This window comes from Cottoperca gobio, chromosome 22 (genome assembly GCF_900634415.1).
Source record: "Cottoperca gobio chromosome 22, fCotGob3.1, whole genome shotgun sequence".
Classification (NCBI taxonomy): domain Eukaryota; kingdom Metazoa; phylum Chordata; class Actinopteri; order Perciformes; family Bovichtidae; genus Cottoperca; species Cottoperca gobio.
Window position 1 is genome coordinate 11,636,582 of NC_041376.1, and position 12,550 is coordinate 11,649,131.

The window sequence follows — 12,550 nt, forward strand, 5'->3', positions numbered from 1 at the left end:
AGCGTCCTGGCAGAGGCCTTCCCCCAAGATTACATTCCTGGCATCTCTCTGAGCAGCGGGTTTGTTTTTATGCCCCTTTTTCATTCTCGAGAAATCTCCCTTCATTACGCAAAAGCGTTTGTTAAAGAGTGTGTTAAAAAGAGATTGCTTTCCATTTAACTTGCATCCTGTTATTGCTTGAGTGTGCGTGTTCGTCAAGGAATGTCAAGTGGACAGCAAACAGTTATCTCATGCTGTTGTTATGTTCCCTACACGGTGCAGTAAAATCGGGCTGGATAATTATAACAAGCCCCCTTCTACGCACCCTGGTCACAACATTTACTTTAAAGCCTGATATTAGATTGGGTAGAAGTCCGTTTATTGGGTGAGAAGTGTGTACGTGTCTGTTTGCTTGTTTGAGGTTGTTAAATGGACAGACAGATAGGCAGACAGTTGTGCGCAGAGTCAACAGTAGGTTGTTGGCTAAGAATAGTTCCTGCCTCATGCCGGGGTGGGACTAGCCTGATAAAGACCAGTGCAGACCTGCATCCCACATTGAGAGGATTTGTTAGCCTCCTTGAGCTGATAATTTAGCCAGCATGTCTAATCACAGGAGTCCTTCCTGTGTGTGTGGACACCGACCTCTCTCTCTGTGTCTGTCTTTCCACTCGCTTTGCTTATTCCCTCTTTCTCTCTCTCCATTGTTGTCTCTTATCTGTTTTCAATCTATTCATATTCTCCTCTCTTAATCCTTTTCATTCACTGTCTGTCTGTTACTCTTCTATTCTTATTCCATCGCTCCCTCTCTTCCTCCTCCAGTCTCAATGTTGTTAATGCTATGTGACAGGTAGCTCATTCCCTAAATCTCTCTCTGCTCCCTGTTTGCACCCTGTTAGTGTGTTACTGTCTGTCTGTTCAATGAGACAGAGAGGATGCAGCTCGCAGCATGTTTCCATCACTAGCTGTCTTGTAAAGCAGTCCTATATTTGCAGTGTGTGGTGCTGCTGAGCCAGAAAGGTGCAGCGCTTCACCTTTTTATCCTTTGTGATAAAAAAGGTTGGTTCTTTTCTTATTCGTCACGGTTGGATAGATTTTTTTCACTTTATAGTCTTTGATGTTTTGAGTTAGGGGAGGTCAGGTAAGAGCAAATCTGTAGATGGGAGCAGGCCCAGGTATGTGGGTGCTGGGCTGGCATCCATCCCATATGGCAAAAGATAAGGCCAGTGAAAGGGCTGTGAAAGCAATACTGTCAAACAGCATCTGGCCAGTGCCGGCCCTTCCACTCTTTCTCTCCCCATGGTAAATTGCAAACATAAATCAAACTGTACACTGAACATGTTTTGGGATTTAATTTACTTATACGGTGAAGAGCCAGTTGCCTGCCTTTGAAATTGTATCCAAGATTTGATAGTTTGATTGGCAATTTGCGTTGTTTTCCCGCTGCCAGTTAAGCAAGTGTTCCATACAGATATCCATGCACATGTTATTTTTTCTATTTTATTACTGGATGAATCATCACTCATCACCACGCACAGAAGTATGTTATCACTTAAGTGAGGCAAAACATGCCAATGAAGGAGGTGCAGCATGAGGACAAAGTTGAAAATGGTGGGGCCAAAGTAAAGAACGGCATGCCCATTGCTAACAACAAAAAAAGTTTGTCCAAATGAAGCCACTGCACATGCCTTTCCTATTAGAACTACCCCTTCTGTTTTGTATTACTGGATCCTACTAATGAGGATGCATAAATCTGTGCAATTAAATGTGTCGTGTTGTGTACGCTCACAAATTTTTCACTTTTTCTCTGTAGCTCTGAAGCACTCACCCCTGTTTCTGTCTTCCTCATCTCTGCAGTTTTCTGTCAGATACCCTGTCTTAATGGAGGCCGATGCATCGGCAGGGACATGTGCTGGTGTCCTTCAAACTCAACTGGGAAGTTTTGCCACCTGCCAGCCCCACCTCCTGCCAGACCCACCCCTCACAGCCACAAGGATGCCAGCCACCAGGGACCAAAATCTCCCTCCCACTCCATGTACACTCTACCGCTGTCCAATCAGCAAGGTAATACCGCCGCACTATGGCCGATGGAATGGCAGACTTTGACCTCCCACTGACTTCTTTAAAAGGTTTGCTGGTGCAAAAAATACTTTTGCAAAAGCACCAACCGTATCACTGCGCAGAAGGAAGCATGCATTTACTCATGGACAAGAGGTGTTCACCAGCTGGCAGCTGTAGTTTGGTAGAAATAAAATAGTTCCTACTTGAAACTGCTCACAACAAGGTCTGTAGATTATCTTGAGTAACCGGGTTATGGTTTTGGGAAAGAGACATTGCTCTTGAGTTTTTCAAATATATATTTGTTGGCGCTTTGAGCACAACAAGCCAAGTGCCATCTAGTTCTATTATATTCGAGAGAAGGCAGACATCTCTCCGATATCTCTAACACTCTGCAACTCACACCAAAACAATCTAGATTGATAATAACTCTACAGGTAGGAGGTATTTTTGGATTTTGGGGTGAACTGTCCCTTTAAGGCATAAATGGAAATTGAGGATTTTGAAGCCTCTTTTAATGGTTACACACATGTACACAGCACACAGTGACATTTAGACCCAACTTGTATTAGGAGCAGTGGGCAGCTATTATATTATTCGTGCCCAAGGGGTCCATAAGGGTCCGGTGCTACTGCTGCCCATAGTAGTCACCCATAGTGACTACTTGTAGGAAACTTTGTCAAACTACTGTAGCTGGTGAGCAAGCCATTAACAGGCTAGCACTATTCAGTTTAAATTTACAATTTTCTCTGTGCTTTACTGTTTACACCCCCCTGCATTTTGTTCTGGGAATTGTAGATAATGAAGAGGGGAAAGGAAGTTCAGTAAGACTGTCATTTAGCTACCAGCTCGTCTCCTGTTTCATTTTTTACTTTACAGAGTCTGCTAACCATTCCTCTTTTGTAAAGTAATGTATACTCTAACAGAGGAGGGTTCGACTTTTTCAAATGCTGGTGTGACAGGGGCCTTTATTCTTTGTCAATTCCTCGGCTTCTCCTGATTATCAAAGTTATCCTGTAGTGCTCTTTATTTGTTGGGCAGCAGTGGAGGTCAGACTCTATTTTGAGTTGAATAATTAATGGATGACTAAGTGGAAGTCATCATATTGTTCGCACAATGCTGTTTTTCCAAACAGATGGGATAATTAGAAACAGACCACGACCACATCATGAAGATTAAATATAAGAGATTTACTCACTTTCCATTTCTCCTGATATCCGTTTTGAATTCCCTCCATGCGTCTCGCTCAGCATCTTGCTCTGTCTAACAGTAACTAGAAGCAGAACTTTGGTCTTAGATAATTTAAATTCCAATAAGAAATCTTCCGTCCTCCATTTTTAATCAAATCAAATAATCATAATTAAATGAAATTTGTCCGATGTCTGTATTGTCAAGTCACAACAAAGAAATGATTCCTCGTGTCGGTATGTACGTATACACTCAGTTTCATGTCCTGGACACTTGATAAGGTCGAATTCTTATCCTTGGACTCTCGCTGCCATCTGTCTGTGCAACTATGATTCATGAGAGTGGCTTAGGATTCTGGGAAAAAACCCTGGCACTCCTTCAAGATAGATGCTTCCCCTCTGTCAGAAGGACAAAAGAGCTTATTCTCCACATTGCAACATCTTCTCAGCTCCTCAACAAATCTGCTTTTGGTCTTTAAGATGATTTGATTCAAACCAGATAAACGAAATAGATAATCCAAAGCTCTTGTGTTGTTGTTGTTGTTTTGTCATATTTAAAGAGTGTCTTCATTGCGGGGAATTCCTCATGTCATAACTTGTTGATGAAGCAAGCTAAGTCTGCGTTGAACAAGCTTCTGTAGGATGTATATACAGCTTTTATTCCTTTGCTGAGGATGCTTCCACTTACATTATCCAAAATTTGAAACTATAAACTTTAGTAAACTGTGAATCTCTCCATTCTCTAGTGTCACTCCACCCATCCTTGGTGAACGTCCACATTCAGCACCCTGCAGATGCAGAAGTCCAGATCCACCAAGTAGCTCGGGTCCAGCCTGGGCAGAGACTGGCCACCACAGATGGGGCTCACTCTGTGCAGCAGCGCTCCCAGCCTGGGAATGAACATGAACCAACCAGTGAGCATAGCAACAGGCACCCAATCGCCAATGGCAACGGGAATGGGCACGTCAGACCGCACAACCGTCAGAATGGAGCTGTTGGAAGATGCTTTCAGGAAACAGTTGACGGACAGGTATTTTGTTAAGTCATTAAAACCCACTATGTGCACTGTCATCACTAGCTGATGTAATCCACCTGGTGTATCCTAGCTCATCATAGGTGAGTGAAAGGGTTGTTTTACAACAGGTACCGTTATGTTACCGTCCCATTGCATTCTCTGATTGCTGCTGTCTCAAACAGGATGTGGGTCTGTGACTATCATTTATGTCAAGTCTAGGATTTCTGAGCTCTGACCACTTTGGTCATCTCATGTTCCATCAGTTCCCCAAGATGTTATGAGTTTGGATGCATTCAGAGGACACAGGTTAAGTTTCGAAATCTAGTCCATGTAATCCTCCACGCTTCACAGATTTACTGTACTTTGCATGGTCAGACAAATGTATGTAGGTCAAAACGGACATGCATCAAAGGGAAAAAGAAGTTAAAAAAGAGAAGTACTTAAGTGGCAGTGCATAACATTGGCTAATCAAAGGCTTAATACAACATATTTGCTTGGCGCCACACCTGGATTAATTTTCACGTCAATACATTTGTTGTTTTTGTCATGAATACTTTCACACAGAACGCCGATGTAACGTAGTGAAATATAGACATCACAACACGGAGACTCTGTAGTCCAAACCAAGATGGCAAACTTTGTTATTCCTTTCAACCTTGTCAAAGGCAGCACAAACCAGATCTCTTTTCGTTTTTACCTTTCACAATAAAAGTCCTTGACATATAATATTCGTAATCTTAGTTTCGTAGTATTTTGCATTTTCCTGTCGTATTATTCATTACGCCCCCGATGGCCTTGCTACAACATAAGAATCTACAGTAGAGTTGTTTTTGCCAGCATTATTCCTTGAACAAGTTTTTTTGTGTGGATCTGTAGCTCCCATTTTCTCTACTCTGGTTTCATAGAGAGTTTGAAATTAAACCCTTCAGACAGTCACAATGATTTTTCAGAACCCCAATAGAACTGTCCCAGAGACAAAAGCTTGAGCCGGTAGTTTTCCCTCTTCTCCTGCCAGTTTGGTGTTTTCCAGAAGAATGTCCTCTCTGTTGCCTCTTTAGTTTCATAAATCTCTATTGGCCAAAAATCCAATAAGTAAGGTCTGATAGGAATCTATCTTCACAATTAGCCAAGTACCTTAATAAGGCATGCCAAGAGGTTCATAGTTGTTCTTGAGACCCAGTGCTTATGTCCTCCTCCAGCTAACTAGTCTCAGATGTCTCTGTCCTTGCAGATAGGTATTCACACACACTCTGCCCTTGCCAACAACACACACTTGAACACAAACAAGCATGCATGCACAAACATGTAACACCCATTCTCAGAACTCATTTCTTAGATTTAACGCAGATGTGTGTTGTTGTAGTGTGGCAAGCCTCTGCCAGGCCTGACCAAACAGGATGATTGCTGTGGAAGTGTGGGCGCCTCCTGGGGTCTCAACAAGTGCCAAAAGTGTCCAACCAAACCAGGTAAGCCCTCCTGACTAAAGCCATGAAATCTGAGCAATTTATTGTTCCGCTCTTTTCCGTTACAGACTACAATCTAATCTATTTCTAATCTGGTCTAAATCTGTTGGTATTATTTTCTGTTGTGCTTTTGGTATGTTGATCTCTTGGTATTCTTGTGCTGTTATTCATATTGGTTCAAAACAACAAGACGCAGCTGGCCTCTACTTTCATAGTTCTGTATATTAAGGTGTTTAGTCAGTGGTACCTGTTATTCCTTAGCAGCTTTGTATACTTTTACAGCATTTATCACAGGCCTAAACCATACTGTTTACTGATGAGAATGAAGAAATAGCATCCTTAATTAAAACTCTAAACTCCTCTGAGGTGCTGTATGATTGGCCCTGCACCCGCTTGTGAGAATGAAGCTGTTTTCGCTTCCATAAAACCAAAACCGGGATGTAAATGAAAGCACATTTAGCATTAAGATGAGAACATGGCAGGAGTGCCACCCACCCTGCGGGGCAGATCGAGCCAACGCGGCCTTGACAGAGGAAATGAACAGCCGCAGTTCAGCTGCTTCCCAGCCAGAGCTGCGGTAGGTTTGAGAAACAGCAGCAGGGTGGTTGCACGCCGGCAGGCAGGGTGGGTGGTGACACCCTTCACTGTAGATGAAGACACTGACAGCTCTGGGTGTTATTAGGATTGCGTGATCATATCCCGGCACTGGTGCAGGACTTGTTTTTAATGGCCTCAGGGGAGGCAGCATCGATGGCACGTGGGGAAATTTCCTGGCAATCGCACATACAATCATGTTACGGCCATGCCCGCAGATGTCAGCTGGTTGTCACAGTCTTCGTACCCTGTTTAACGTCTGACCGGACCTTAATCAGAAGCAGACATCATCCCTCTCTGTCTTCTCCGTGTAGCATAGATGCCGATTCTTTTCTCTCCCACTCTCTATCTCCCTTGGCATGCCAGATTCCTAAGTCCCAGGCACGATCTCTTTTGGCTCCCAGATGTTTTCCCCTTCCCTCCTTTGAAGTTTGTGGGGAGAAACAAAGTGAATACCCCATTCGATCATTTTTGCGGTTGTTTTAGGGGGCAACATACTGTAAGCCTGGGGTCCCAGGTCACACGCAGGCAGGCAGGGAGGAGAGAATAGAGAGAATGAAAGAGAGGCAAAATGAAGTCATGTAGTATGTCCCAGAAGTCTTGGAGGGAGCTTTAATAAGAGAAATGCTTTGAATTCCTTGTGAGTGTTATTGTTCTCAGTTTAGACACTTGGCTAGGTGTATCAGCTGCATTCCTCCTTTACTGGCCGAGATGTATGCTTTCTGACATGTTTGACAGGAATGATATATAACCTGAGACAACAGCCCCTGAAAAACGATGCTGTCCTTTTTCATTTCATAGTGAATGGGTCAGTTGTAGGCTTGCAATGTAGGGAAAAGTTGTATAGCTTTATAAGAGTCTCCAGTGTCTCTTGTTAAGTATGTGATAATGATGTCATGAAAGCCCAGTTTGTATTTAGGGGTGTAACGCTACCATTGGTCAGTTTATAGCAGGTTACAAAAAGCACAGTTGACTGAGAGGAAGCTTTGCTACTTCATTTTCTTTATTGCATTTATAGATGACGCCAACATACTATGATGGCGTCAGTTCTGTTTTTGTAAGTCTATGCTTTCTAGATTTACTTGAGCTTGACCTATTCTATGCCCATTCTGTCACTACATTTGCATGAACCTCAGTCAATATAGTGACTGGCACAGTATTAATTAATATTTAGCACAGTGCTTTATGCAAATATAGACTCATGATGGTATTGCTGTTGCAGTCTGGTTGTGTCTCTTTGTAAAGTGTGTGAATGTATATGCATTTCATCAAAGCTAACACAATTATATAGCTGGGTATTATTTATTAATATACACCAAGGTCACTGCTTTGGCAATAAGGGATGAGATTATGTGTGTGTAATGTTTGGGTCTGTGTGTGTATGTGAAGGAGGACTGACTTTATGGAAGCATGAATGCCAGTACGTCCCATCTCAGTGGGAGACGGAGCCTTCAGGAGCCAGAGCTTTTAAAAGTCACATGCTGAGGATTCCTGGGTCATAATGAGATCCAGATCAACCAGAATAGACTGCAGTCCCTCTGGTTCTGATGATGGAGGAGGCGTGAAAAAAAACAGCACTGCACTTTTGCAGAGCTGTTTTTTATATAATAATCGCCAATCAATCTAGAAAACTCTTGCGATGGGCTAACACCAGCTGCGATACCAAATCGGACCAGGGGGTCAAAGGCCCCCTCCCACTGCTACCCAGTGACTTGTTGAGTCATGTGAAAATGAGAATGAGGAGGAAATTTGGTAGCACAGGACAGAAACTGAGAGGAAGTTTAGCCTTAAAGAGCAAAGAGCCAGGATAGTGTTAGTGTACATTTCTATTAGTAAAGTAATCTGAGGTTCCCCATGCCCACTGGAGACCATTTGCTGTGGTCCAAGACTGACCCATACTGTAGTGCTGGCACGACTCATAATTGTGCTCGGAGCCCCTCCCTCACCGTGAGTTTCTTAGCAAAATGGAATTCCACAAGCCGTTGGTCTCCCCATTTGTCATTGCCGGGCAGCTTCCCTCTCTGTGACTCTCCCCTTCTGCGAGGCACGGAGCCTGGTAGGCTTCCCAGATCAGACGTCCCCAAGGCCTAAAGTAACCATCACACCCACAGGAGCCTTGGCTTCCTCTAACTCTACTTCCCTGGGTCATCAAGGTCGTCATGACATGACTGCTCTAGCACTGCCCTGCTTTCTATTCCACGTCTATCTGAGGGAGTTGTCCGTCTGTCCCCCACCCTCCTTCCTCTCTGTGTCTCTGTAATGAGGACACTATTCTTCATGAGGTTTAGATCAAAAAAGTCAGATGAGGCAAAGACGGAGGGGGCTCCACAGATCCTCCCACATGAACTCATCCCCCCCCTAATCTCCCATCTATTCTCCGGACATTAAATTTGACATCCATCGAGGGGCCAAAGCCTGCACTTATTACTTTTTATTAGCGCTGATCAAACACAAATACTTGTTAATGACCAACAAAACCCAGAGATGCGATGACTTTGCCTCAGAAACAGGCAGCAAGAGAACAGATGTATTGGAACAGCTCCACAGCAGCTTCTCATGGTGATTATATAGAGACGTCACATTTCTTTGACAGCGTTTGATTCATTGATGTTGACTTAGTGTTATCCCTTCACAACTAGAATGATGGAATCTATTAGCTGGCTAATCAGCGCTGAGTAGACCTAACCACTATGAGACATTAATCCCAGTTGGAGGCAGATGGATATGAAATTAGTGTTGCTTTTCTTAATTGGATACAAGCAAAGTTAAGCACATTTTTATAGGGAATGTACCGTGGCATGCCTCGTTTTGGAACCGGCCCAGGAGGTTAATATTTCTGCAGTGAGTTGGAGATTATAGAGGAATGTGGGTCTGTTTTAAATGTGTGTTTGATGCGGGTTCCATTGCCATCAGCATGTTGGAGAAGGGCGTTAAGCAAAATTGTCAAACTACAAACAGAGATGTAAAATGCATACTCTCGTGAATAGGAACCGTGAAAAGTATTTTTTGAGTACAGATTTTAAAATTAAATCATCTAATCAAAGCATTTTTGTTGCTTCACATGTGCTGTGGAATGGTAATACCAATATGATACACACACAACTAAGACTGTTAATGATTGAGCAAATAATTTGTAGCTTGTACAGTGGTTTTGTTTCTATATCTGCATCAGCAGGAGGATGTTGATATTAGTCCCCCATGTCCTAACTGATTAGCCTTTGCTTCACTGGCAGGGACATTTACAGGGCATGTGATATGGACCGTGCCAGAATGGCAGATGTGGCGCGTGCCAAGGAGACATTCTGTTTTGAAAGCAAATGACTTCCCTTTAAGCTGCTTGCTCCAATCAAGCATTGGCTCAAAGGCCAAGAAGGGATGGCTTTGCCATCTTTGAGACTCAAAAGACCTGAAACCCTCCGTGATGATTAAAGAGCTCTGCTTGCTCCTGGTTTTCTCTCGGCGGCACCGGTCTGTCCTGTGGCGACATGTCAGAAAGTAAATTGCTGGAAAGGGTCCTGAGGACGACTTGGCTTTAGTGTTGGTTGTTTTCCTATAGAGTTGCCCCCAATGAATTACGACTTCTCTTGTTCCTGTGTTGTGGATGGCATCAATCCCTCCTCCATCCTCCGTCTCCCACGCATTCTCAAGTTTTCCAGTCGGTTAAGGGGAGAAGCCCAACACTGAGGTTGCCTCCCAGGCAGTTCCCTGGGGAAGCTGGTGGAGGGCTCTGAGCCCTGTGATTGATGGACCAGACCTCTCAATCATCTTAGAAGAACAGCCCCCGGGCCGGGTGGTCTACGGTGTGATTGTACCAAATTAGCAATTAAAGATTTCTGTACAGCCGAGGAACCCATCTGAATATAAACTCTCCGTTCTCAGCCTCCTGCCTCCTTCTCTCTTTACTTTCTCTCTCATTTTGCATAAGCTGTCCCTTCATTTTAATACCCTCAGCAGGGCTCTGCATGGAGCAATGTTTACTTTCATGTTTAAAAGAGGGATTTATTCTGATCGAATTTAGGATAGCAACATCTATCAAAAAGGAATTTGAATTACACTTTCAGGTCAAGGAATTTAAGCAAATATTATTGAACAGTTGCCAGTGGAATGCACAACACCATTGAATGGAGATGGAAAATAAATTAGTAAGGGGTGATAAAGTCTTTTGTTGAACAGGGCTAAATGGATACACGACAATTGGAAGCTTCTGTCTGTGGATACAGACCAGTCTGGGCCTACAGTCTTTGTAACCAAGGGCGACACTAATGATGCGCAGCTTGAGCTCACTCTTGCAAGCCACTGCCTGTGTATCTCCATGTTTTCTACACAAATGACTATAGAAACAAGCATGAGAACGGACACATGAATAAATCCTCTTGCACAATAATCAAAATACCTGGCCAAGTTATCACAGATTTCTAAACCTGGTGTTTATCATCTTGTCTTGAGGGAAATGTTCAGAAGACATGGTTCTGATTTGCTGGTACAGTAGTCTTGGATTCAGACACAACTTCAGTACTTTATCAAACTTAAAATGAATCGAATACTCCAACAGCCAAAACTCTTTGTATCTTATATAAAATACGTCCTACACAAGGCATCTAGTAATTACTGTACGTACAGTAGGAGGGTTTTTTATCAACCTTTCAGCAAGATTCACCAGCTGGTTTTTAAACCTTTCTATAAACAAATTGCCCTAAGGGAACAATAAAGACGTACTGAACTGAACTCTGATAACAAGCATGTTTAGGTCCAGGAAGCAGATGAGGAAATGTTGAATACAATCAGCCAACTTGGGTCCCATATGCAAATAAAGTTTTACGAACATATACTGTAAATGTGTCTGGTATATGTGGAATCATGCCAACTTTACATCACTGCTTAATATCTGTGCGGTAATTCTTACATAATAAGGTCTTAAAAGCTCAAGACTTTTACAACATCTCAATGTTTTCTCTCAAGTTTTGAAATGAGCTGCCTCTCAGATTCATGTTGAAGTTGTTACTGACTGCAGAGGTCCTCACCTTCCTGCTAATAAGCTTTATTGAGACACCCGGACCTCCCCCACTGGGCTTCCCTTGGCATGTGCGCCCTGCTGTCACTCAGGCCAGACTTTCCCTGATCCCATCGCTGCAGGAGGTCGTGCCCACGGCCCTACCACAACAGCTCATTACTCTGAAAGGGGGATTATGAGGGTGCGGAGGAAGATGAAAAGGTGGGCAGACAGGAACAGGGGCGTTGCTTTGACACAGTTCCCCCCTTTTTCCCATTGCCCCCTTCATGCTGACCCACTTCTGCTTTGACAACCCTCAGGTACATTGACCCAGCCTGGTCCACTGGGTCACAGCAGGACCAAAACATAACTCAGCTTCCAGGACCGCGTTCCCAAAGCCTCCATGTGGCACACATTCCAGTCACTCCTGGGAAAATGACACAAACTCATGACTGATTGCTGGGTTTTGACGCTAGATGTTTACAGGATTGCTGTGTTGGTTTCCTGTACGTATTAAAAGTATTTTTTTTATGGCCACTGGGTTTGGAACCTCAACCCACGTGGTACCTAATTATTTCCAGTTTCGAAAATGAACGACTGAGCTTCTGAAACAAATAGCGGCGTAGCATATATTCATTGTATGTGTTTGCCTATAATGTCTGGTGGTGTAGGTGGCTGATCTCGTCTGGTCCTGTTTGCCCGCAGTCAGGCATCCAGCCATTTACATCTGACCGGATCTTCCTTTCAGTTGGAGATATCAACACTCTGTTTTTCTTGAGCTTTGGTCACAAACACAGAGCAACCTTTCTCCTTTTCCCAGCGCACTCTGCCAGGGAAGAGATCTGTTTTCGTTGCTGGCTGGGCTGTGACCGTATTTCTTGCATGCGTCAACCCATGTCTTCAACCCATCGTTGTTGTGGCAGCAAGTTCAAAGCAATGCTGTATTTTGGTAATCTTATTAATCTTATTTTTTCTGGCCAATCCTAAGGATTGTCATCACTGTCGTTTGTTCCTGCTTTTTGTAAGTGGGAAATGTTGGATACCATGATATCTCAATATGTTTGCTCTCATTGGGTGATGATGCAAGTGAAAATGAATGTGAAGTTGTATTCCACCATATCATATTTTGGAAAAGTAAAATACCTATCCATGTTTATGAATTTGAAAACCCCAAGATGTACATTTGCTGTACATATGCTGCCAAATTTCGTTTTTTAAATATTGGCAGAAACAACTTTTCAACAAATGCGTTTATGTTCCAAACAGA

General features: G+C 43.3%; 1 protein-coding gene across 1 annotated transcript in view; it reads left to right on the top strand.

Annotated features, from left to right (window-relative positions):
- LOC115027487 (latent-transforming growth factor beta-binding protein 2) overlaps positions 1–12,550 on the top strand; it is a 79,469-nt gene that overhangs the window by 30,917 nt on the left and 36,002 nt on the right. Inside the window, exons 6-8 of the mRNA XM_029460849.1 lie at positions 1,834–2,040; positions 3,968–4,251; positions 5,600–5,702. Of these exons, the coding sequence (XP_029316709.1) occupies positions 1,834–2,040; positions 3,968–4,251; positions 5,600–5,702 (594 nt within the window). The remainder of the gene's footprint in view (positions 1–1,833; positions 2,041–3,967; positions 4,252–5,599; positions 5,703–12,550) is intronic.